The following is a 27,371-nucleotide window of genomic DNA, read 5'->3' on the forward strand; positions in this document are numbered from 1 at the left end:
AGATCCGAAAAACTCATTGGTACGAGCCAGGATTTGAACTCGCGACCTCCGAATTGAAAGTCGTACGTCATATCCACTCGGCCACCCACCGCTACAATTAATAATGCTTCTTTTTTTAGATTTCATCAATAGGAGAACACAATTTTATTGTACATATCATGTTACTCGTACAGTGCAAAAAAATGAAAAAAAAGGTTCTGCCCTGAATCTTATAAAGAACTTGTTAATAAGAGTAAAATTGAAGGGATGTTTACAAAAACAATATAACTGACTACACTGGTTGACACCTGAAACGATTAACAATGTTCTTAAAAATGTGTCAACCGCTCTATTAAGCAGTTATGTTGTTTTTGTAAACATCCCTTCAATTGGATACCTGCGGTAATAGGATGTAAATTCACTTGATATAAATCCAAGCCCTGGTACACAATATTAAACACAGATTTTCGTATTCTATTTCATATGGCGTCGTATAATAACGTATTAATAATTTGTGACAATCAAATAAAGCGTTCTGAATACACAATCAGTGTACCACGTACAAACATAGTAGGTACACGGGCGGTGTGCACAGTAGGTAGGTAATGAGAGAATTGTTACGTTTAAGTGGAAGTCTACATAATAATATATATAAACTCGTAGTTATTGGACCGGTTGGTATTAAAGGGTCATAAAATCGTATGGACGTAGTTGTTACTACGTACAGTTAGCATCAAATAGCTACAGTGGCAGTCTAAGTGGGCAAAACAAAAACCGGTCAAGTACGAGTCGGACTCGCGTTCCAAGGGTTCCGTACATAAGTCTGACTCACGCTTAACTGCACATTTCTAATAGCTTTTCCTGTCATCTATAGGTAAAGTACTATTTTGTGTATTTTTTTTCAAAATTTTTGGCCCAGTAGTTTCAGAGATAAAGGGGGGGAATGGTCGGACAGACAGACAGACGCACGAGTGATCCTATAAGGGTTCCGTTTTTTCCTTTTGAGGTACGGAACCCTAAAAATATCGTAACACGCCTTTGTTACCCTAGAAAAGTGTTCCGCTATATTTAACCACGTTGGCCTTTACTATCTATTTGATGCTGACTGTACGAAATATCTGAACACGCAGTACACGCTCTAGCGCCTTGACAATAGAGGCGTGTTCAGATATTTGTGAGCACCTTGGCCGCTCCGATATATCCGATGGAGACTGTACAGTAAAGCTGAAAGCATAAAATAACTTGTGTGATTTCCATGTTATTTAACTGTAAAAAAGTTATTTGTTTTCTGGATGGATGTATGTAATATCATTATGTAGGTATAGTAAAAATATTCGAAACATTTTATAGTCACATTTTCAACCTCAATTTAAATTGTGTTGGTATATTTCCGCACCGAACACAATAAATTCAATAATTTTGAAATTTCACAGCATCCCGAGGGTGGAAATATCTCTTCCCAACCGCAATACCCTCAAATATAACCGGATTGAACGCTGTCTCGTTTTAAAGTCTAGTTTATAGCGGGTTCCATTTTGAACTTTGTGTCTCGTACAACTAGGGTCATAGTCACAATTTGCGTGCTTTAGTGTTAATTCAAATAGAACAGGAGTATATTGGGCCAATTTTCCAGCCAGTTGAGGCAAACATGAGCATTATCGAGGCCATCATTGTTGATCCAATCTGTGCATGCATTATATTATACAGCTAATACCTGTACAACAGAAATTATAATATAAGTAATAGATGTCAAAATGTTTAATTTATTTCATTTAATAATTTTACTTCGATAAAGATAAGTTAACTGTACAGATTAAGTAGGTAAACATCACTGAAATTTCAGTCCTGCTGCAACTGCTTTTCATATGAAATTTTAACCTACTTGTTTCAATTAAATATAAATTCAATTTTTATAAAGTAAACGCATGTCTCATTAAAGAACAGTACACTCAAGTCATATAAGATTATTTAAAGTTTTGTAGACAGCACTAAGCTTCGATAAAGCCGCAAGATAAATTAAAATGATGAAAGTGGTTTCCTTAGGGAAAATTCTAATAATTAAAAGTTTAAAATGAGGAGAACTGGAAACGTTTCGAAGGCGTTTTTCTTGTTTATATGGTGTACGGCTAGAATGAGAATTCATTATAATTACAAGGAAAATGTAAAGAGCTAAAATCATTCATTATAATAGTATTTTAAACAAACACGCAACATCGCATTTATATGATTTGCACACAGGTTTAAAAATTAAAGCAAGTGTCTCGGGACTGGACGGGCACAGCCGCGGTCCAGGTCGGCTGCTGAAACATTGATAACGCAGCGCAGGCGCGGCTCAGTTCCTTTATGAAACCTAACATAATGCAATAAAAAAGAAAATTGCATATTACGACAGACTTATAATAGTACATTATTGTCGAGGCTCGGAAGTAGCTACTTGCAGGCTGAGGATTCGTTTTAAACGGACGACCTTGGGAGTGCTTTTCTCAAAAATGGTGCAAGAAATATAAATATCATAGAAATATTTTACAAAAGCAACTTTCTTACGTATATATTTTCACAGAAAAAAGTAGAAACAATTGAAAAAATTAGCTTTGCCGCCTTTTTATTTTTTTAATAAAAAAATAGAAGTGTATTTTTCTGCCGAAAATACGCCAACCTATTTGAGACAGCTAAATAGTCGCGGTACTAATCATCTGTCTGGCTGTTTAATGGGCCTGTGCCTTCATTTGATATGGCCATTTCAACTTTTAAAAAGTTTGGAACTCGACAAATAATGGAATTTGTATGCAACATTGCAGTCCCAAAATCGAGACTGCAATGTTTTTAACTTTTTAATTTTTGACTGACCATAAACTACGCGCTTCGCAACCTATTTTGTAAACGTCAAAGTCGACTTTGCCGTCCATTTTTGAGAAAAATATTCACTATGTAAGTTTTGCACACTACATCCCTATGCAGAAGGTCACCGAGCACCCATTTGGTCAAGGTCACTGCAACCTGCGCGCGCCTCTACAAGTACTCTGGGTACTCATTTCGCTTGAACTGCGGAGTTCTAACAGCCGGGCACGAGTGTAACCATATTGACGGTTAACATTACTAGTGATGTGATGTATTATAATATTGCAAGTTGTATTAGGAATATATGATCGAAATAGCATTTAACCAGCTTTTAAAGCCCTAGAAATGAGAAAATAACACAAGTACTGATTATTTTTCTCTGCGTGTACCTATTTAAAATAATTTGATATATTATGACAATTATGAGTAGCTAAGGTACTCTACTTTGGTACGTATTAAGGTAAGTAAACGGTTACAAGTATTTTGAACGTGAATACTTTTCGATAAATTATTGTATAAAAATTAAAAAATAAATAAAATACCGGACAAGTGCGAGTGGGACTCGCCCATCGAGGGTTCCGTACAAATTTAATGAATTATTTATTTTATTTGATATTTAACAATATAATACCTAATGTCACTGTGTTATAATGGACGTAAGGTAAAAAGTGTATAAAAAAAGTGATCATAAGCAGTGTTCTTGTTTGTGTGAGTTTGAATATTTAAACTTTTATATATTTCCGAATATAGGTCGTGAAATCAGTTGTACCATAAAATATTAAATTCAGGACGGCGCCGAAGTTTATTATTAAACAAATATGGAAAGATGATGAATATTTAATTATGCCCCGCCGCTCAATGAGGACATTGGGGACCTTTTTCGGCAGAAAAATACACTTCTATTTTTTTATTAAAAAAATAAAAAGGCGGCAAAGCTAATTTTTTCAATTGTTTCTACTTTTTTCTGTGAAAATATATACGTAAGAACGTTGCTTTTGTAAAATATTTCTATGATATTTATATTTCTTGCACCATTTTTGAGAAAAGCACTATATATGACTCGGCTGGAAGGCTACTTGCTGGCTTCGGATTCAATTAAACGGACTCCCAAGGTCGTCCGTTTAAAACGAATCCTCAGCCTGCAAGTAGCTACTTCCGAGCCTCGACAATAATGTACTATTAATATTCTATGAGTGTCACGGCTTTACAATAAGTATGTAATGTATAGTGTCTGCTCTAAAATTGTATGACTGTACAATTATTTTTCTTCATACTTTCAAGAAAACGTACGAACGTGTCTTGCTATTTTAGTCAGCCTCGGTACAAAAAGTATAGAGGTTGACTGAAGTAGCATGAAAAATATGAACGTTTCCGAGATAGTACGATGGAAAACAATATTCGTCTGTAATACTATGTGCCCTACAGTGGCGTCTGACGGTTACATGCCGCCTTAGCAATTTGACAGCTGGCGTTAATTTTTAACAAACGTCACCGATAATTGCATGCAATTTGCAATGCGATACATAGCTGTATTTGATCGATCGATTGAATTGGTTGCTTCTACCTATCCAGGTATTGCTGACTAGCAATTAACTAAAATCGCTTGCAATTTGGTGCAAAATCTATAGACGCCTTAAATTATACGTTCGATGAAAATGTTACTAGCAATATGTATTTTAAGACTCACAACTGCAGTTATAACTAGTAGTTTTTTTATTCTAAGTCTCTGTGAATAATACTTATTACGAGTAAGAAGAAAGTGGACTACTGCTTTTCTATACAAACGTAGTCTAGTCCCCATTTTCCTCTGTCGAGACCAGTTGATATTATGTAAAATATTTTTACGCAGTTTGACGATTGTTAAGAAATTTTAACTGAAAATAGAATTACATAAGTTTCAAATTTCTTAATTTTTTTTTCCCGTCAATTATCAACTTCTTCCCGCCATGTACGATTATCCATAGCTATCTACATTTTATACCTTTAAACAAGCAATTCTTGTTTATTTATATATTTCGGGGATCTCGGAAACGGCTGTTACGATTTCGATGTTTGCTATATGGGGGTTTTCGGGGGCGATAAATCGATCTAGCTAGGTCTTATCTCTGGGAAAACGCGCATTTTTGAGTTTTTATATGTTTCCCGAGCAAAGCTCGGTCTCCCAGATATTTTTATTGGTACTACTTATATGACATAAAAGTAAATGCAGGTCATCGGCTACACGCTACACGCGTAGCACGTAGCTCGCGCTGGTAGTGAACGCGTTAAAATAAATAATACCCAAATAAAACTAATGATATGTATGTCTGTTTGTTGCAGAGTTTGATGACAATCATCAAGTTCGGGTACACCCTAGTGGTGGTCACACTCCTGCTGATGATATGGGCCTCGCTATCCAGAGCATTAGAGGTAAGTCGGACTTAGTGACATAGAGGTAATATATATTTAAATATACTTAACTGTCAATACTATCTTACCCCGACCGAAATACCGTAACTTGAAATTTCAAAAATAGTATTGAAGTGTAGTAGAGATCCATTTTTTATTGTACCTCTTAAGGGATGAAAATGGGGTTATAATGACTTTTTGTGTGGTTCGTTTGCAGACGTTTCTGCCCAATACTACAAACTTAATTTAAAAAATAACCTTCACACTTACTTTACTGTGGTGGCCCTTAAGGTAGTGAAATATTCCTGCTGCACAGTTTAATATTCGCGCAAACTTCCGTGCTCATAATGAATGAAATGACCTTGCACCCGACCCGTCGCATTTCTACATATAGGTAAGAAAAAACATGAATGAGCCTTAACAATTTGTGATTGCTTGTGATGGCTGCGATGCGATTTATATAACCCATTCAAAGAGATATTGATGTCAATTTTGATCTGATTTAGACATCACTCGCTCGTATGCTATGTAGTATATATATTTGTGCTATCGAGATGCTCTGCGAGTAATAACATATCAATAATATGTGAAATCAATAACAGATTCATAAAGTTCGAATGCCGCTGTAGAGTTACCGCGTAGCACGCGGGTAACCGTTTGATATGCGATATCAAGGTAAGCTGGTATCAGGCTACGGGTACATCCATATCACTACAAAAAACGTGAAATGAAAGCGACCGCAGTGAACTTAAGAGGTAGCAGTGGGGGTTCAAATCGTGGACCAAACTAATACCTAATACCATATATTTTACACTTACCTACTCATAGTACCTATACGTAGCAGTTTGCAGTGTTGTCAGATATGGAGTCCATAAAATGTCCACAATCACGATCTAAACATTTCTGTATGCAAATTACGGCACAAACATTTACAATTAAGCCAAAGAATCTCTGAAATATTTTTTGGCAATGACGCAAGATTGACGTTAACATGACATTCAACAAACAGACTAGTTTTTAGTTGGCAGGTCTGAGGATTTCAAAATAAGTTTGTATGTTTTTTCTCGACTTAGATATTAATCCAACATCTAAGAGCATTTAATACATTAATCAATAATTTTGTATGTCAAGTTCATCCTTTTAATCCCATTGTACACCGACAACTTGCCGAAAAGTACTCGTAACTTTACAACCGACAAATTTGTTTTTGTTTGCTAATTTTAATAGCTTTAACTTCAACTATATACCCCCTTATTCACAAAACTTTACGGGCCTAATTTAGTTAAATTATGTTTTATACCTTTCTTACAAATACATAAATCAGAATGACAGATAAAGACAAACGATTATTAGTTAATTGAGGTTTGTAGCGCGTTTATGAATAAGGGTACTTTAAGGACTATCATATTTCTGTCATGTCACATGCGACACTAACGTCAAAATCTCATGTAAACCCCGAAATGTCATATCACTATGACTGTAAATAAATTGAGTTTTTCATGATTTTGATGTGAAATGATTGGTAACTAATAAATGTGTTACGGCACAACACTAACCGGCCACGCAGCGGGAAACGTTACTTTTGAACTCCCTTTTCAACTTCACCAAACAATGTTTTCAGCTCCACGTAGACACGGGGCACCCGCCGTGCCTGTTCCAAGCGCTCTGCACGTGCTCGAAGCCGGCCGGAGACCTCGGCATCGTCACGTGCAAGAACGTGCCCATCCTGCGCGTGCCCGCCGCCGTCAACAGCTCCAAGGTGTTCACGTTGCAGCTGACTGGGAACAGGATTAGAGATCTTGAGCCGCATTTCTTCCAGACAACTGGTATGTTGTGGTAATCATTCTTGCACTATTGTGTAGTTGTACTTAAACTGCGGCAGGCTATTATCGGTATTTGGAGTCGATCTCCACACCTACGACTATACCGTCATAGTTCAGTATTAGGTATTAGTCATGTATATATTATATAGTAATACAATAATTTGTTATGTTTATAACTTACATGTTTGGTATACCTGTTAATGTAAGTTGTCAATAAATAAATAAATAAATAAAAATAAAATAAATAAAAATTAGTTTTTTTCATAACTGACTCAAACGTATTACGTTGCAGGACTATATAGACTGGCGATAAACCAGAATCCCCTGGAAACGATCCAAGAGGAAGCGTTCTACGGGCTGGACAATACGCTGTGGGAGCTAGAGCTCAAACATGACGGGCTTACTGCCGTCCCGAGTCGCTCCCTGCGGTATCTGCAGAAACTGAGGCTGCTAGACCTTACTGGTATGTAAAACCTCTTAGTTAGGTTAGTAACTTTACTACAACGTACACCCAGAACCCATTGAAGACAGGTGTACTAAAGTACAACATGTTAACCATCGTTCTGAGCTCTCTCTGTATTTTTTGGAGAAGCTAACGACTCCACTTCCACTTCCAATTATTCCACTTTGATTTTTTTAGATAGTTAATGGTGTCCTACTTAATATTAAAAACTCCATACTATACTCGTACAGGTGTTCAAAATGATATTGACGCGACTTTATTGTTGTAGTAAAAGACAAGAGGCTTGGTCAAACACTGATTTATTTCAACTACCCACATATGATAATATCTAAGACTAAGAACTACCTACATACTATTAACGTAAATCTACAACATCTTTCCCCTCATAGCAGTTTTGTTTAAATAATTATAAATGTCTTACTGGCTAACAAATGTATAAAACATGTATCTCAACTTTTTACTTTAATATTACCACCACCATTTTATTTTTCTTCTATTTTTTTTTTTACATAAAATAAACTTAATTTACTTCTGTATAAACATCAGTAGTATGATAGTTTAACTACATAATAACTCGAGTTAATAACTAATTACTTATTCTAAACATATCTCTTCCTATCTAATATATTTAAAAACCATTGTGTTTAAAGTAGGTCAATAAATACTCATACCTGATGCAACTTGAATGCACAATATTAGTCCTTATGGCTATTGTAACACCAGCGTAAACAATCTGTTTAATAATGCAACCCGTGGGCAATTTAATATCACAAGGACTTAAGTACTATACAGTTACATGATAAAAAGTATTCAATGACCAGTACATACGACATACATACAAATGTTATTCTAAGACATAATGTTAAAGCAATTATGTAAGTGCCATCAGCTGTTGCTTGTAAGCAACGATTGACCTACAGTTGAACATAGATGTGACCTTATAACTACATGAATAAAGTATTTGTGCAAAATCAAATAATTATATGTACCTTTTAGGTATGTATATATCAAATTTTGCACATTTAATCTATTTCTGGCATGGCAGACTCTAGTTTCCGAGCCTTGCTCCTAGTTGTAGGGCCAGGGGGTAGCCCAGTATGCTTAGCACCTGTCAGATTGGTCGGGACACTTACTGAGATTGGTGCCGGTGGAGGCGGCGGAGCCACGGCTAACTCGGACGTACCCTGCGCCGGTGGCGGAGCGGAGACAACGTCAGCCACCGTGTCGCGGGTGCTCGTGCTCGGCTGCGGCACGTCACCGCCAACAACGCCTTGCACGTTGTCGGTGGGAGTGCGAGGTTTCTGCCGACGAATGATGTGGCGGCGATTACGCCGGCATTCACGTCCGAAACGGTCTCGTAAAATATAAGATCTGGGCTCGGGAGCCTTACTTACCACTTTCATAAACTCACGTTTATGACCGTCGGCCACCACTACATTTTCGTTATTTTGTAGTGGAGGGAGATCTCGAGCTGATTGGTCATATCTACATTTTTGTCGCCGCTGTTTGTTTAGAATGGACTGATGATTTTGAATATATTTTGTTTCCGCGTCCCCTTTTTGATACATTGGCAAACGTGTGCGAATTTTTCTACCCATTAATATTTTAGCCGGTGAATCTATACCATCCCTTGGTGTAGTTCTAAAATTTAATAGCCCCATCTGATAATCTTGACCTGATAAAACACACTTTTGTAACATTTTTTTAACTGTGCGTACTGCCCGTTCACTTTTTCCATTTGACTGCGAGTACATTGGAGAAGACGTTATGTGATTTATATCCCATTTTTCGACAAATTTTCTAAATTCTCTCGACGCATACGCCGGTCCATTGTCCGTTATTAATTCTATAGGACTGCCGTGTCTCGCGAATTGTTCCGTCATTGCCGCGATTACACAATTACTATTAATGGACTTCAACTGGTTTACCTCTATGTAGTTCGAGAAATAATCTACTATTATCAAGTAATATTTTTTATTAAGCTCAAAGATGTCAGAGCCTACCTTGTACCACGGCTCATCGGGTATATCGTGTGGTAAAAGCGGCTCCGGCGACGGTCGCGGGGCCAGCAACGCGCACGCCGAGCACGCGCGCACCACGTCCTCCACATCGCGCGACATACCCGGCCAGAACATGACGTCACGCGCACGCCGCTTGCAGCGGTCGATTCCCAAATGACCCTCGTGTATGCGACTTAACATTTCTCGTCGTAAAGAGTCTGGAATGTAGACCTGATCATTTTTTTAAACTATACCTTCCTCGTATTGCATGCACTCTCTATATGGCCAAAAAACTCGCAGGTCATTATCAACCTGGTGTTTGTTTTTAGGCCACCCGTTCTTTATAAACTGTATTAGTTTCTTACTCACGTGGTCTCTTGCTACATGTTCTCTCAACATGTTAATTTTTTTATCACTAAATTGTACGTGACTTAAGACGAAGCACGCCTGCGCTTCCATGTCCTCTGCCATCTGCTCATGCATCCGTTCAGATAATGCTGCCCGTGACAGTGTATCCGCTATATACATGTATTTGCCTGGAGTGTACATTACCTGGAAACTGTAGCTTTGCAAACGAAGTCTCATGCGTTGCAGGCGCGCCGGTACTGCTGATAAAGGCTTCTTGAAAATTGCCTCAAGTGGCTTGTGGTCAGTTTGGATGGTCACGCCCTGTCTCCCAAATATATATTGGTGAAACCGTTCACAGGCAAACACGATCGCTAGCATCTCCTTCTCAATTTGAGCATATCGTGTTTGCGTGTCGGTCAGAGTACGTGACGCAAATTCCACCGGGCGCCCATTTTGAAGAACCACAGCCCCTAGCGCCACGGCACTAGCATCAACTGAAATCACCAGGGGTTCTCGTTCACTGTACAGTGCTAAAACTGGTGCTTCTGAAATTCTTTGCTTTAATACTTTTACCGCATTCGAGTGCTGCTCGTCCCACGTCCAGTTCACCTCTTTTTTCAATAAATCTCTCAATATTTTTACGGATTCCGAGTAGTTAGGTATAAATTTAGAGAGATAGTTCACCATACCTAAAAATCGTTCTAATGCTTTTCTGTCTTGTGGATCAGGCATGTCCACGACAGCTTTTACTTTCTCATCATCTGGTCTCATTCCTTGTCGGTCAAACACGTGCCCTAAATATTTTATCTCAGTAACCGCGAATTTACATTTATCTCTGTTAAATCTAATACCGATATCTTTTGCTCTCTGCAATAATTTTTGTAACCTACAATCATGCTCCTCTTTAGTTGACCCCCAGACTATTATGTCGTCTATAAACGAGTCAGTTCCTTCTAAGTCCTCCAAATGTTGTCTTACCTGCGCGTGAAACATCTCTGGTGCACAGCTGATTCCATAGGGGAGCCTTAAAAATTGGTACCTACCAAATGGTGTGTTGAACGTGCAGAGGTCAGCACTGGCGTCGCTTAGCTTGAGCATCCAGAACCCGCAACGTGCGTCAAGCACGCTAAAGTAGCGCGCACCGCGCAGGCGGGCCGCCAACTCGCTCACCGTCGGCAGCACGAAGTGCGCGCGCCGCACCGCCCGGTTCAAGTGCAGCGGGTCCAAGCACACCCGGATATCCCCGTTTTTCTTAGCAGCTACAACTATAGCATTGACCCATGGAGTTGGATGACTCACTTTTCGCACCACGCCTAACTTTTCCATTCTAGTTATTTCATCACGCAATTTATCTTTCATACCTAACGGTATTCTACGTACAGGGCAAATTACCGGGGATACACTCGGATCCACTATAATTTCATGCGTTCCCGGTAATTCACCTAAGCCTTTAAACAAATCATTATACTCATCCACGTTCAAAACATCTATAGTGTCTATACGTTTAATCAATCCCAATTTGACACACGTTTTTAAACCTAAAATATTCTGAACGTGCAAGCTCGTGACTACAAATTTTAATTTATATTTATTTCCTTTGACGTCAAAGCACAATTTACACTCCCCAATTATCGGCACCGTATTTTTCGTGTATGAAAAGACCCGTTTACGGAATGGAACTAAATCCTGAATTCTCAATCCCATAGATAAATAATCAGATTTACTTAGAATATTTAAAACAGCCCCACAATCTAATTTAAAATGAATCGGCTTACCTTTATAATATAAAGGTTCAATCCATTCCGAAACCTTGTCTTTACCTTTACATTCCAAGTTATCCTTTAGCGAGCGAACATATAATACATTTACATAAAGATCATCATCATCGTCGTCCGATGTCTCGGTGTAATAGTCATCCTCCGCAATTGACATATAGTCCACACGATCACCTTTAGCCCGCTTAGGGCACACTCTAGCGTAGTGTCCGCGCGCGTCACATACATAGCACTCCGCGTTAACCGCCGGACAGTTAGCCGCCTGGTCGCAGAAGGAGCCGCCGCAGCACGAGCACCGCTGGCCGCGCGCGCCCGGCCGGCCGCCGCGCCCGCCGCGCCGGCCGCGCCCGCGGCGCCCCCGCGCCCCGCGCGCGCGCCCGAGCGCGTCCACCTGGACCGCTGATGACGTCGAAGCCTGCGCCCGCTCGATCTGCCGACCCTCTTCTGTAGACATCTCGTGCGCCTCGCATATCTGCACCGCCTTAGCGAGTGTCAAACCCTCCGCTCTAAGTAGGCGATCCCTCACTACGTTACTAGAAATACCACAGACCACTCGATCCCGTATAAGCCCGTCCTCCAACGTATCGAATTCGCATACCTGACTGAGTACTTTTAGCGCCGTCACATATTGATTAATAGTTTCACCTGCATTCTGAGCACGCGTAAAAAACTTAAATCGTGCCATTGTAATGTTGACCTTTGTACCGAAATGGTTGTCGAACTTCCCCTTAATACAATCAATATCCTCGGCACTCTCATTCTTCTGATACGTGAAAGTTGAAAAGATCTCATATCCTTCCGGGCCGATGAGGTTGACCAGCAAGCTCGCTTGCACATCTTTCCCCTCCTTGCTCACTCCGGATGCCTTTAGAAACACCGCGAACTGTTTCCACCATTTTTTCCATGCGTCGGCGCGCGCCGCCGCGCAGCCCTCGACACTTAATTCCGGCGGAGGACGAGCGTGTTCCATTTTACACCCAACTAACACACTGACACACGGTTATTTAACTGTAATGTTATACACTTATCACTCCGATTACGTTTATTAATTAATTTACCGCTGCCACCATGTAGTAAAAGACAAGAGGCTTGGTCAAACACTGATTTATTTCAACTACCCACATATGATAATATCTAAGACTAAGAACTACCTACATACTATTAACGTAAATCTACAACAATTGTTAAGAGAATAAAAGCGTGTCAAGGTAATTTTGACCACCTCGCCCGCTTAGCAACTTCTGCTGCTGACTGTACAGTGTCAATTTTTTTTTATTTCATATGCCGAAATGTTTTGCGTTTCCAACTATTCTAATATCAATGGCATTAATATTTCTCATATTTGATCGTTCAAAACTTAGACACCGATAAATTATTTTTTAAGTGAAACCAAATCACTGAAATCTTGTTATAATTCTTATTATAGTTATTATGCATCACCAACTAACATGTTACCTTCCTCCACTTTTCTAGGTAACGAAATCACAGACATATCAGGCGACAACTGGCGAGGCTTAGAGAACACGCTACAAACCCTGATGTTGGCGGACAACTCCATCGCCAACCTGCCGGTGGACGCGTTCGCTGGGCTTCCCATGCTCGAGACCCTGGACCTTCGAGGAAACCACTTAGCGATCATCGAGGCTGGCGTCTTTAGAGATGGCATGAGCAGGCTTAATAAGGTACATGACACGGATAGTGTTCGCCACGTCAAATCAAATCGGAGATCGGGAGATCGATCGGGGATTGCTGGAACTAAGGCAAATATCTGAACACGCCTCTATTGTCAGGGCATTAGAGTGCGTGTTCAGATATTGTGAATACCTTGGCCGTTCCGATATAGGCGATATATCTGATCTATCTGACTGAATCTGTTTGTTAATAAACAAGTATAACTATTAAATAAAAAAATAAAAAACCCCTACGCTATATGCCAACAAAAGCCATTGCCACATATGCCAAAAATGTCTTACTTACATTTTTTTGGAAAAGAGTTGGTACTCTTCAAACTTCCAGGTATTTCTATGAAACATACCTAAGAACCACCGCAAGAAAACTCGCTTTCACGTAAAAAACATCGCATTGAAATCGGCCCATCCGTTGGAGAGCTACGACGCCACGGACAGACAGGCAGACATTGGCGTCAAACATATAACACCCCCCTTTTTGCTTCGGGGGTTAAAAATATGATTTCTCATTACAGCTGCTGCTCGGCGACAACCAACTGAGCTACATCCCCTACGAGGAGATAGCACCCCTACGGCAACTGAGAGTCCTGGACCTTTCCAGCAACGTCATCAAGCAAGTTCCACCGCTGCACGACATTAACGGCGTCAAACTCTCTTTAGACGTATTAAAGTAAGAACTACTATATTTAATTAATTGCCAAACTCTTTTATTAACAATATTTTGATTAGGTGTAAAATCAATTAATAAATAAATTACCATGAAAATTAATATAAACAAACTGGTAGATTAACCAAAAAATTGCTAAACGTTCCCCGAATTTCTGTAGATTGCAACTGGGATAAAGTAGTGGAAAAGGACATATACCTACCGTTTTGGGGGATGTAACATACCTATATATTTAACCTATAAGCAGTTTGTAGTAACACTATCTCAGGGCCAAATATAACCGTATCAGGCTTTTAATTCCTCCTAATATGTTTCAGGTTAGACAATAACGTCATTAAGATGTTAAATCCCGGGTCATTCAAGAATTTCTACGTTCTCAATCAAACATCACTTGATGGAAATCCCATTTATTCCCTTAGGGTAAGTTAAGGAAGATTATCGATTCGTAATATTTCAAGGTCACTTAGTAGTAGAAGTCAAACAATTATTCTGAAGTACATGCAGCAACGAAGGGAGAAAACTGGTGTAACATGAGTTAAAGCTGAGTTGGACGAAGACAACCAGAATAGACGTAAACCTCCGCTGAAATGATTGAATAGAAAAACATACTGATGTCGTAACATCAGTAAGCCTATGTTTCGTCCAACCATGATGACGTTGAGAAAAACCTGAAAACGTTTACTTAGCCTCTGGAGAGAAAAGACCAATGTTCAACAATCGATGGATCGACTAGGTCAAGACCTCACTAGGTTTTGGAGTCTTAAAATATGCGATGAAAATTTATGCTGCTTTTACAGTTAGGTTTGTTTTAGTTTCCTATATTTGATTTAATTACCTGCTTGAATTTTGACGTATGATATTCCAGGAAGATGCTTTCCGCAACGCAAAGATACGGACCCTGTCTCTCCGAGACTGCGGCATCACGGAGCTCTCTCCGGCCGCCTTCGCTGGGCTGGAGAACAGTCTGCAGAACCTCGACCTAGCCGAGAACAACCTCACCATGATCTCCAAGTTCATGCTCAACAAACTCGATGCGCTGCGGTTCTTGAACCTTAAAGAAAATAAGGTATGGGTGATAATGATAACTAAATAACTATGGTTTTGATTTAAATCAACATTTAGATACGCGAGTTTTTCGAACTACCCGCACTAGGTCTTGTTTATCTACTTGAAGGTTTTGCACACAAGGGATGTCATTCGGTTGACACACAACACTCACGAATTCACGATCTTTGGTTTTTCAACCGGCGGTATTCGTTCAAATTGATAAAAAAGACGAAGTGCGGGTAATCAACTTCAGCCAGTCTTCTCAACAATACCGCATATCCCCAGGGGACAATGCCGTCCTCGAAACGTCGGAGGTAATTATCAGTGCCTGCTAATTTAGCATGCAACACTTTTTGATGTTTAAAATTAAGTAAGTATATTTTTTTCATGGTCGCTTGGAATTGGAATGTATGACAACTATCATACATAATTGTACATCATTATAATTTTAGTATAATGTTTTACAATTATGTAAATGAGAAAAACCTCAAAAGTATAAAATTGTAACAGGATGACAGCCTCCATTAACACCAAGCTACTTAGGTACTATGACTGAGAGTATATTCAAAACATACCAATCAACGCGCTTCATTATTTACTTTACAGGTGGACGTAAACTTGATAGCCACGAACACGCCCTCGGAGTTTTCGCAAGCGAATTTCAACAATTTCCAGTACAAGTTGTTCTACTTAGATGTCAGTGGGGCATCTTCTATTCAAATGAGCATACAGGACGTAAGAAGGTAAAATGATATTTCATTTTTGTGTCATGTTATTTAAGAGTTACAAGTGGCCATTTTTTGTCAAGTAAATAATAAGCATTAAGTTAGTTAATGTATTAAGGAAGATAATGAGCAAATCTATGAATTCCTATAATTAATATTATGTAAAATGTTTCAGGATGAGATCCCTGCGATACCTAGCTGTAGGCAGGCTTATCAGACGGAGTATAAGATCGGAGGACTTTTTAGAGTTTGGAGTGGAGTTGGAAGATCTCAAGATCTACGGGAGCACGATCGATAGAATCGAATCGAGCGCCTTCGAGCACGTGCGATCTATCAAAACCTTAGACCTTTCTGAAAACGATATCGACTTCATTGACCCCTTCGCTTTTGCTGAGGTAAACTTTATTGAAAATAGTCTGTGATTTATGTGTTAAATATTGAAAGCCTGCTAAGACATTAATATAAACTTTATATTTCTAGTTGCACAGTTTGACCACGTTAAAAATTGTCAACGGCTTAGCAGACAACGTGAAGATTCTGCCATTTGAACCACTTAAAGCTCTAATCGAGCTTCAGTATTTGGATTTCAGTAATAACAAACTGAAGAATGTTCCTGACACGTCGTTTCATTTCTTATACAAATTGAGATCGTTGAATTTACAAGACAATTATATTGACCACTTTTCAAAAGGGACACTGCAGGTAGGTGAATAATAAAGTCTCTTACCTACTGTACGTATGTTTAAATAAGTTACAACGTTTTTGAAAACAATGAGTGGTGGAGACTTATCCGCGTCCTTCGAGCGATTCTCTTTTCATAATTAATATACCTACTTTATTTTATATTATGTAAGTATTTTTTTGAGACAAGTATTTGATTTTCCAAATCCTATTTTACTTTTTTTATCTTCTTCACCTAACGAAACACTTTTTTTATTGGCCATGGTTGAAAGTCCAACTAGTAGCTCCAGCATGCAATTAAAATTCTACTTAAACAAAAAAATCATTTGTTTTCAGGGTGACATTCACAAACAATTGGAATCCGTTTACATATCTCATAATCAAATGAGACAAATAGTACAACACACGTTTGTAGATCTGAGAGAACTCCAAGAAATTTTCATCGAGGACAACTTAATTGAAATAATTCAAAGGAGAGCATTTACGGGTTTGGATAACTTGAAAGTTATAAAACTTAAAGGAAATATAATCAACGACATCACTGACGAAGCATTTCAGAATTTACCTGCACTTGCCGAGTAAGTTACATTTTACTTTTTTTGTATAATAGGTACCAAAATGAAATAAAATAAATTAATTATTTTTCTTTTTCCAGGTTGGATTTATCCTTCAACAAACTGTTTATATTCAAGTTTTCAGTATTTGACCAAGTGGGGTCTGCAACGGCGTTGAAAGTAAATGCATCATATAATGAAATTATTTCACTAGCGGATTCAAATGCGCCCAGTTTTTTCACGTCGAATTTCTATGGGCCTCCTAAAGCACTAAGTGAGTAATTCTTACGGTTTATTTAGTGTTCGTCATCATAATCAATCAACATCAATATTAGTTGCATGCCGTTACGTTTCAGTAGTTAATGTTTTTCTTTTTCAACAATAGAGTCTGGCTAGCCAAAAATTGTTGACAGATATTTCGTTGTTGTATCACCAATTGTCTATGATTAAAAAAAAAGCTAAAATCAGTTGTCAATGTAAGTATGTCATTCATTCAAATTGTTTGCGGTTTATTAGAGGTTTATTTTATATTTATAAATAATATGAATAATGTCTATACTGAGTGAGGTTCGCAAACTATTATTTTAACTCGTAAATCATTACGACAATGTGCGAAGTCGACGTGTAGCGTTGTATAACGAAAAACTGCAATGTTTACAACTCCTAAACAAATGTAAACAAATTAGGAGGTTGGTGCTCTATAAATATTTTGATACTTAGCATTTATCATATTTGGCATAGTACTTATGTATTTTTTTGGTGATGGATTAATATTATGGTATTATCGAGCTAGGTCGTATTTACACTACATTTCATTTTTCGCCTTGTTACAATGGTATATGGTGAGAAAGTGTTAACATATGTGTTTATCGTTGACTGTACTTTACATAGTGGTAGAAATTATCTGAGCTGACTTTGAGTGCACGTCAACGTATATTTAACTGATATCCTTAGGTACCTTACGTGTCCACAGAAAATCAAAAATATTTTCTAGTATCAAAACTATAATTCCTACTACACAAAGTGTGACCAACCCCAGATTTTTTGAATTTCCCGCCAAACATTTGTGTAATATTTCAGTAGCCAGACTCTAACACTGTTGGATCATTGCATTACTGATCGTTTAACTTGTTGTTTTCATTTTCTATTTATGCATTTGAGTTTACTTAAATAGAAACTTTTAAATAAGTTTAACCTTTTTGGATGCTTTACTTGTATTTTATTGCCTCATTTTCTTTTCATTATAGCTTTATTGTGCACATTTTTATTTTTTGTTTTGCAACCAGGACTTATTTCTGATGAGGAATTTCCTTCCGAACAAGGTGATACAGAAGTTGTACTCGTATTCAAATTAAATGTGTTGTCCCTCTAATTATAGTATGTGTACAGTTTAAAGATCTTATTTACTTCACAAATGTCAAGTTGTTTACATTCGCTGACGTGAATGATAGGGGTAAATTTATAGGTACATGCATCAGCTATACATGGTGATTGGAAATTCGCCGTATTCCTTGGGGTTATTCTATGGGTCATTTGCAATTATTTAAGTCCCGTCAACCAGGGGTCAAAACTCATTGGTTTTCAAGTTATTTGAGTGTTTAGTTTTTTGTTTAAAAAACCCGCCTTTCGACTAAAAAGTGGTAATTGTGAAAAAACTACTCAAATTTGGAATTAAAAAAGCATTCATCTAATAGCCAATAAACTACTGATTATGTAAAATAAAAAAAGATTGCCAAAACTTTCCCAAATTTTCAAAAAAAAAAAAGGATTTGAAGTCACAATTTTTTGTAATTTTCCCCAAACTTTGTAACATTTTAAGGCATTACTTTAAAAAAAAGTATGACACTTTGCGTACAAAATACAGAAATGAGTTCCTCAGTTCCTCAGCTTTCCAAAAAAGTACGAATGTCGACATTTTCTCTTAAACTTTTTAAAATAATAATAATAATAGCAGAGCAGGCGGAAGACTTGACCTAGCGTAGTGATTCACAAATGGGTTTTGTACTTTTGATTTTTTACTTATCGAATATTCATAATTCTCAAACATATGTATCATATCATAAATAGCATAATCGTGAGATTCAGATAGATACATGTTGCCGAAATCGTACTGTTGAAGGGCATGTTTTATACAGGATGATTCATGAGACGTGAGCAGGACTAATCCTGCACACTCAGTTACTGATAATTGATCGATCACCGTCGTATTTAGGAGAAACAACAACACTTTTTCCTATTTTGGAACTTTTTGGTGAGGGCAAATTTAATTCTCAACAATCATGGTCACCCTACAGGACCTAATTAATAAACATAAAACCTCTTTAAACGTAATGGCATTTTGATTACGAAGAAAATAAACTGTCAAACTTGAGTGAGATACGAGCAAAGAATATAATACTCACTAGGAGAAGAACGATAACTCCATACAAAAAAATGTCCCTTTCAAAAGTTCGTTTATACTACTAGCGCTCTGGTAGGATACCATTGTAATTAGAATTGACAACCCGTTTAGCCTAGCGGGTATTGGCAGTAATCCAGTTCAGGAAGCTAATGGTCCTGGGTTCGAATCCCAGAGAGGGAATTTATTTTTGTATTTTTTTCTTTTTTGTTGGGGTCAGGTTTTTAAGAGCCCATCAACGTGCACACTAGCGCCACTACTGAATACATTAAACTAGTGTTTATGTTATTGGATTCGTCAATCTACCCGTCCAAAGTTAAAACGGCCGTTTTTGTTTTGAGCTCATAGATCGACGAATCCAGCAACATAAAATCTAGTTTGATGTATTCAAAAGGTACCTAAATACACAATACAGTCCGTAGCGGCCCCTTTTTTAAATACATGTCGTTAAATTTAAATAATCACAATTATTTAGCAGTGGCGCTAGTGTGCACGTTGTTGGGCTCTTAAATTAGCATTTCACAAATAAGTAAAAAAATACGTTAAAAGATAATGATTAGGTACTATATTCAGAAATTCGTGAAATATAAAAGGTAACAAAAAGTTACGTATTATTAAGATATAAATATTTTCATAATACATATGAATACATACACTGATATGGCAAATGGTTACAAGTTGTTATTACATCTATCCGGTTATCGGACATTTTCTGCTTCACAGCTCCGCGCAGCGTTCTTGGTCACCGGGTAACTAGTTTGGATATGCGGCAGATACGTGCCCTTCTGAGCTTTTTCCAAGAAATCATATGACGGCCCAGGATTATATTATTATCTCACGCTCAAGCCATCTGCTGATTCACTTTCTAAAACAAAATAGTCAAAAAATTAAACAATATAATCTATCTTCCTAATTACTAACGTCGCTAATTCCTAGGGTTACCAGCTTAAACAATGTGGGGTTTTACATCTATGTTGAATTTTGATTATAATTTCGGATGCGATATAGCGTCCGCGGGACTTACGGGGATAGTATGATTAAATTATTATATTTGAATTTGGTAATTAGCACGCTCATTTTTATTTAAAGATTAATATATATCTTACCTTGAAATTATCGCTATTTCTGATTTACTACAACAGTTTTCACACACACACTAGGGCTTTCCATAATCCGGATAAGAATTGTTGATGAAGTCGCCATTGCCGGATACATACAGCAAGGAAGGAAGAGAGACAACGGTTTAAATTTAACTAAGTCTGTGCGAAGACGCATTTAGATATGTTGCTCGTACATATGAATAGTTTTTATTTTTAAAATTAATAGGTAAATAAATATATTTCAAGTGAATAAATCGTTTTATATGAAAATTGATATTTTTGCATTAAATGACTTAAATGACAGCATTGACATTACAGACTTTTATCTTTTCTATGTTCTTACCGGCCAGACCCAAATCAAGGCCTATCAAAGAGGCCAATTGACAAAGATTTTTTTTTTATTTTATCAAGGAGGGTAGAGGCACGTCTACCCTTCGTAGATTTTATGAACATAGACAAAGACAAACTGAAATATAATAGATAATAATATACATATATCAAAAAATAAATAATAATTTACATATGACTACTTCATAAAATACAAATCAAAATATATTTGATAAAATAATTTGATTTGTTCCTAGAAATCGTATCTATAGACAAAGCCAGTTCTAGCAATGTTGCTGTAGTAAAATATTTTGATGTTAATTACTGGCAATCTCGTCTGGGAACGGACAACACATGTACAATTTTGAAGGGTCACATCGTTTCAAGGAAGTCAATAGGCCTTGGATACGAGTTTTCAAAAGTAACCAGACCGTGATGACAGTAATGACATTCAATTTGACACAGAATATCGGTAGTTTAGTATTCTTATTTTAGGGTGACCATGCATGTCGTAAAAAAAATAATAACTTTTTTTTTCAACACGACTAGAAAATTAACGTTAACCTCACTAATACTGATACGAAACAGTTGCTTATAATTAACGATATGCGCAGTATCAGTCCTGCTCACGTCTCCTGAATCAACCTGTATATTTACTGTATTATAATGTGTTACAAAAGAAAATCGAATGTACCTATATAAAAACATACTTAACCCTTACCTGTGTCCGTACTTAACTAGTTACCGTATTTTAGCCGCAAGTCCTTTGTGTTTAAGTAGCTTTGTTTTTACCGATAATACTAAATTGCTTATATGTTTCAGATCTTGGAACTGTATCCGTAAATATCAGAGTATTGGATTTCTCTCACAATAATATTACATATATTGCTCCATATTACTTCAGGTAAACATTACTATTAACTATAATAAAGTCGCTTTGAATTCAATTTTGATATAAATATGAAGTTTTGACACAAAACGTATTGAAATTACTTGTATCAAAATAAATGTCTACGCGGCGTGCGATAATAGAACATAAAAATAATTGTTTATTATGTTATGTAATGTATATTATATCTGACATTTTTACAGGCACGCAGACTTAACTCTTTCGGAACTTCGTCTTTCACATAATAGAATTCGTAATGTTACCCGTGATGTTTTTGGATCTATGGTCATGCTGCAATATTTGGATTTGTCGCATAACGAAATATATGATCTGGAATACGATTGCTTCAAAAAAGCTAAAAACTTACAGGTTAATTAATTACGTATTTTTTATTTTATTGCACTAGCAAAATTATATTGTGTGCTAACTGTGTTTTTTCTAATATAATTCCTATGATGTACGACTGATGGTACATTCTGTGTTTTTATGTCAATTATTTAAATTAATATATTTTCAGATATTGGATTTATCTCATAACCACCTGGTAGAGATTCCGATTGAGATATTCCACGAAATGCAGTATCTGACGTCCGTTGACTTGTCCCACAATCGCCTTAGAAATCTCCCCGACAATTTGATTATTTCATCTGCGTTGGAAAGGTAATTTAAAATTATTTTTAAAAAGACGAGTGGATTTACTGAAAATTGACTTTAAAATACCTCCCAAATAACGATTAGATGTAAGATCCACTTTCTTGAAATACAAGGAGTAGTCGATCAAATGTTTTCCTTTATTGCCGATAAACCGCTAATATCCGATTTATTTCCTCATTACGTACAAACTTAGTGATTGAACTACCTAATATGTAAAATTGTTTGTATACTGTACATGCATTTTATACGATAAGAATGATAAATAAGAATTGTGATATTTTAACCAAGAAACAATAAATATTTTTAAAATAACCGAAAAGTATCAAAAATTAAAATAAAACACTTCATTCATTTTAGGTTTGACTTGGCCGAAAATCAGCTATCGAGGGTCCCAACATCTTCTCTATCGTCTTCAGCAGCGGCCAATCTGGTCGAATTCGACCTCAGCGGTAACAACATTCCTTCGATTGCGATAGCCGACTTAGTTCAGAGATTTAAGGTACAGCTATTTATATCATTTTAATTCTGCATTGTAGTGTTAAAGATTTGGTTGAAACAGTTTGAAGTAGTATATAAACTAACAGCTTGATTGATTATGGAAACAGTACATTTTGAAATGGATTGCAAAAGTGTCTACGGATTTAATATAAAATAATTTCTGGGCTGATTTTACAACCTTCGTAAAGTGTAATATAAGAATGCAAAATCAGCCCTTGGTCCACCCTCGTAAGTCCACTTAGTTAAAAATTTAAAAAGTATTGAATCCTGAGGGGCATTAGACGATCTACATCATGTAGCAATGTGTGTAGCTGTAGGTATTCCTTTGCCCTAAACTCTGCTATCGACACAGTGCCGTAAAAATGTTGACCGCCTAACTGGCTCATTATAGAAAATGATTCCTAATTCAAGAATCACTCCTAGACTTACGAGGCCGAGACATTTTTATTATAACCTTTTGATGATTCTCCCTTTTGCCGTAAATCCCTAGTTAGTTTCTGACTAACAAGTTTGGTTTGATTGCCATAAAATAACCGCAACCCTGTGTGCTTGGCGACTAACGAGCTCCGTAGTCATTGCCAGCGTGTGCGTAGTTGCTAATGTGTTGTCCTATCCCTGCATGTGTTGCCAGAACCCCGACCAAGTGGGCGAGTACTGGCCCGACGAACAGGACTACAGCGATGAGTACATGTACCACACGGCTAGACGAGATCATCAGAGAGTGTACCACCAAAAAAAACAATATCCGCAGAATATTCTGTTTAAGGTAGAACGTTAAGAATTTCAAAATTTTATTTAAAATAAGGTAGTTAATCTACCTATATTCGATACCTATTTGATATTCTATAATACTGAAATGTGTATAGTACATTGTATATTTAGAGTTTTACCACATTAATTTCTATGCCATCACATCGCTTTCATAGTGGTCATTTGTAATCGATCCATTATTGGTTTGCTTAGATCATTAAATTATTTCTTGTTTTCAAAGTTTCTATAGAAGAAAATATCTATTGGTTACTTAAAAACGTCATTTTAAAACGTGTGTTTACAGTCTCTGGCCTGGCTCGATTTGTCGGACAATCACCTGGTTCGTATAGAAGGCGGCTCATTCACAGCATTACCTAGGCTTCGATGGTTGGACCTTAGCCATAACTCTCCATTTAATTCTGGAGACCGCGAGAACAACGCTTTCAAAGGATTGGAGAGAAAACTTTTGTATTTGGGTTTAAGAAATGTCAGCCTATTACAGGTATTTACGCATCTCTGTATTTTAACAATCCGTGTTTATTTTCAAAAATCTTATTACAAGCTTTTATTTAGTTCACCTGTCCCGTTGTCTGTGTATCGGTCTGTAATCAAATCTTGCAAGTTAAATTTGACCCACTTCCCGGTTTCTGATGAAGCTGAAAATTTTCATACATAATGTAAGTCGGGTGACAACGCAATACATATTATGGTATACCATCAAGCTGATCTGATGATGGAAATAGGAGGTGGCCATAGAAACTTTGTGATAAAACAACGCAACCTAATTGTGTTTGGAGTTGTTAGAATTGTCTCGATGAGTACAGTCAGCGATAAAAGCTTGTACCAAAAATGTTATTTTTCCAAAAACATTTTAATTAAGAAGTTTTTGTCATATTTTAGGTGCCAACGTTGCAGTTGCCAAAGCTAAAGAGTTTAGATCTCTCATATAACAATCTGCCATCAATCGCACCAGACGCAACAGCCAAACTAACTCATTTGAGGAAACTGGATCTTTCCTACAACGACCTTAGTACCTTGCCATCGGTAAGATGTTATTGTATTTAATAAATTTAGTAAAGATGTAGTAGCAATAATAAATTATAAAGGGTATGATGAAGAGGTTTGGTCATGTAAGAGACTAACTAAAGGAAAGTTTGAGAAAAAACAGGATGATGCAGCTTCAATGATCTGTTTTCGATTAAATAGTAGAACTTTAAAAAAAATACAGGTCACTGTACCCTAAACCATTGAGGAAGTCTGTACCGCTATATATGAGGGCTTAAAAGAAAGCGAATGAGATATGCCAGAATTTGCTAAGTACTTGCCGTGAGATTTATAATGTTTCTAATAAACCTATCTAACTATCTTTTGTCCCCAGAAAATTACAAATTGCGTAAATTATTCTGTCGCGTGCATCATCGCAAGTAAAAACGCCCGATACACAAATATCGTGTACTTAGGTACCTACTTGGGTAGCTATGATAAAACTGCTATTTACTTCTATTTATAGTCTTATTTTGATGTTTATTTCAGGCGACACACTCCTTAAACGAACTGCGATGGCTTTCTTTATCCGGCAATCCTATAACGGCTTTGATGAATTCTAGTCTTTACGGACTATCACCGAGGCTAGAATATATTGACCTCACACATCTTCGATTGAAAATACTTGAGGTATGATTCCATAAAAAGTATTGTATTGATTGCTTCGGGCAGGTGTCTTTTGGCAATGTATTTCAAATAACTATTTTTAATTTCCAGCACGGTGTCTTTAACAAAATGTATGGACTCAGAACACTAAAAATTACTGTATACGATAACGTCAGAGACTTTAGTGTTCCAAAAATGTTGACACACAACGCGGCTTTGGAAAATCTTTTACTGGAAGTCGAAAGTCCAGCTGTTGAGCTTGGTAAAGAATTAAGTGGCCAGTTGCCGTGTAAACTTAATAACATTACTATAACAGGAAGAGGAATGAAGTACCTTTCACCATATCTGCTTAGCGTATGTACCAAAATATTTTTCTTTCGTGCCATAAAATACATCTTTATTTATGAACTCGTACTGTACTAAATATGCTTTATCTTTAGGGCGTCCATTCAAAAGTTCTGAAGCTTACGATTTTTAATACGAGTATAGAAGAGATACCACCTGAAGTGTTCTGGGGCCCGGGTCGTGTCAAGAATATAACGCTTGATCTGAGGTCGAATTATCTGATGAGGGCGCCTAATCCGGGCACAAGAGAATGGCCAGGAGTTCCCAACAGCGTGTTCCTTCAAGACATTTTAGTAGCTGACAATCCGATTTACTGTGATTGTGGAATTGGGTAATTGAATTCATTTTATTGTAGTGCGCATATAAATCAGAATCAAGTAATGTAATAGAGATTGAGGTGGAAGACTGTTTTTAAATTTGACGAAATGAATTGTTTTTTTTAATAGGTGGATAGAGGCATGGGACCGCAAAAGAAGACAATATCTTTGCGAAAGTCCCTCGAAGTGTGTTGCAACGCGAGATGACGTCAGATTTGCGAGGTGTTCGTACTATGACAACAGAACATTTAGTGATGTAAGTTTTGCCACTTTTTTGTAGGTACCCGTTAGACGAAGTTATGAGTTACCAATTCACATTTTAAAACAGATTTGACCAATGACGGGATGCTCGATTTATTTAATGAGCCACTAATATTAACTGGTATACTTACCGATCTTAATAATGTATTATTCTTGGATTCTTGGAAGAGTACTTTATAGCTACTTATACTTTTAAATCTTCCAAAGAATTTAATCTACTACTACTAAATAAATGAATTAGGTAAATAAATGATTATGATTATGAAAATTAGATGTTTAAAAAGTATAATGAAGATAATTTATCATCTTTTTTTTTCAGGTACTGTCTCGAGATTTAGACTGCGGCTGGAGTGGTGGAATTCGTAGCATGCCCAATTGGCTTATCATTGCAGGCATGTTGCTTCTTACATGTCTTTACGTATGAGGTCTATGTTGGCTCCTTGGGGTATATGAAGAATTCCACCTTATCCTGGCACGAATATATGGAATTTAGGGAGTAACGTGCCGTAATATTTGGGTAATTATTTTAATTGCTCAACTGTGAAATATTGACCTGCTGGACATCAGAAATTGTCCTGAACCGTTATAACCAGAAGAGTGAGATGGTCTGTAGATTTTGGAATCAATTTTTTATTTGAATGTACATGTGTGAATGGCCTACACTACAACCCACTGAATCTCCCAAAATGTGCTCCCAATTAGCCAAATCTAGATCGGTCTTAGTGAAATTACGTGAAATAGACACGAGGTAAAAAGTGAAGCTGAGTGAGATACGCGGTTGATAGTTGTATAAAGAACTTTTGTAATTGATTGCATGCTTACAACTCTAGTGTTGCCTACTGTGCGTGATTAATTGTGTTTTGAAGATGAGGCAACGGATGTGATCTCAAGGGATTAAACGTAACCAACTGAAATGTACTTGTTTCTCTTACTACTTGATATACAAAGTTGGAACCTTTTTTGAGTGTGCGTAGTATTAAGAGTATTTTTTTAGATTTCACTCATTTCGTGCACTGCCTTACAAATAACCTCTGTGATTTTTGTCCGGGGAAATGTCCAACTTAAAGGTGCGCTTGTAATGATGTCGAAATCAAAAGGTTAAAACATTTTAATCGTTTATGTGTGGAAGTGCACTTAATGCGTCTAGGAGTTGCATTTACGTCGGTTTAAGATTTGTTCGCAGGAAAGCAATGACTTACCCCCTTA

At 37.1% G+C, this 27,371-nt stretch overlaps 2 protein-coding genes across 4 annotated transcripts in view; one reads left to right on the forward strand and one right to left on the reverse strand.

Moving 5' to 3' along the window:
* The window catches only part of LOC134803381 (neuropeptide F-like), a 164,622-nt gene extending 158,576 nt beyond the window's left edge, over positions 1-6,046 (reverse strand). For both annotated transcript variants that reach the window (XM_063776205.1, XM_063776197.1), the window contains exon 1: positions 6,024-6,046. In XM_063776205.1, the coding sequence (XP_063632275.1) occupies positions 6,024-6,031 (8 nt within the window). In that variant the 5' untranslated portion in view covers positions 6,032-6,046. The remainder of the gene's footprint in view (positions 1-6,023) is intronic.
* LOC134803304 (chaoptin) overlaps positions 1-27,079 on the forward strand; it is a 61,383-nt gene extending 34,304 nt beyond the window's left edge. Inside the window, exons 3-27 of one of the 2 annotated variants that reach the window (XM_063776084.1) lie at positions 5,137-5,226; positions 6,827-7,031; positions 7,321-7,491; positions 13,088-13,296; positions 13,818-13,972; positions 14,287-14,389; positions 14,835-15,035; positions 15,623-15,759; positions 15,917-16,136; positions 16,222-16,443; positions 16,759-17,000; positions 17,078-17,250; positions 18,263-18,298; positions 21,624-21,705; positions 21,894-22,059; positions 22,208-22,350; positions 22,702-22,843; positions 23,474-23,608; positions 23,897-24,094; positions 24,493-24,636; positions 25,126-25,266; positions 25,354-25,596; positions 25,683-25,918; positions 26,034-26,160; positions 26,485-27,079. In XM_063776084.1, coding sequence (XP_063632154.1) covers positions 5,137-5,226; positions 6,827-7,031; positions 7,321-7,491; positions 13,088-13,296; positions 13,818-13,972; positions 14,287-14,389; positions 14,835-15,035; positions 15,623-15,759; positions 15,917-16,136; positions 16,222-16,443; positions 16,759-17,000; positions 17,078-17,250; positions 18,263-18,298; positions 21,624-21,705; positions 21,894-22,059; positions 22,208-22,350; positions 22,702-22,843; positions 23,474-23,608; positions 23,897-24,094; positions 24,493-24,636; positions 25,126-25,266; positions 25,354-25,596; positions 25,683-25,918; positions 26,034-26,160; positions 26,485-26,589 — 4,026 coding nt within the window. In that variant the 3' untranslated portion in view covers positions 26,590-27,079. The remainder of the gene's footprint in view (positions 1-5,136; positions 5,227-6,826; positions 7,032-7,320; positions 7,492-13,087; positions 13,297-13,817; positions 13,973-14,286; positions 14,390-14,834; positions 15,036-15,622; positions 15,760-15,916; positions 16,137-16,221; positions 16,444-16,758; positions 17,001-17,077; positions 17,251-18,262; positions 18,299-21,623; positions 21,706-21,893; positions 22,060-22,207; positions 22,351-22,701; positions 22,844-23,473; positions 23,609-23,896; positions 24,095-24,492; positions 24,637-25,125; positions 25,267-25,353; positions 25,597-25,682; positions 25,919-26,033; positions 26,161-26,484) is intronic. The other variant, XM_063776093.1, reaches the window with a different exon arrangement.
* Positions 27,080-27,371: the final 292 nt, after the last annotated feature.

The sequence above is a fragment of the Cydia splendana genome, chromosome 2, assembly GCF_910591565.1.
Source record: "Cydia splendana chromosome 2, ilCydSple1.2, whole genome shotgun sequence".
Taxonomy (NCBI): Eukaryota; Metazoa; Arthropoda; class Insecta; order Lepidoptera; family Tortricidae; genus Cydia; species Cydia splendana.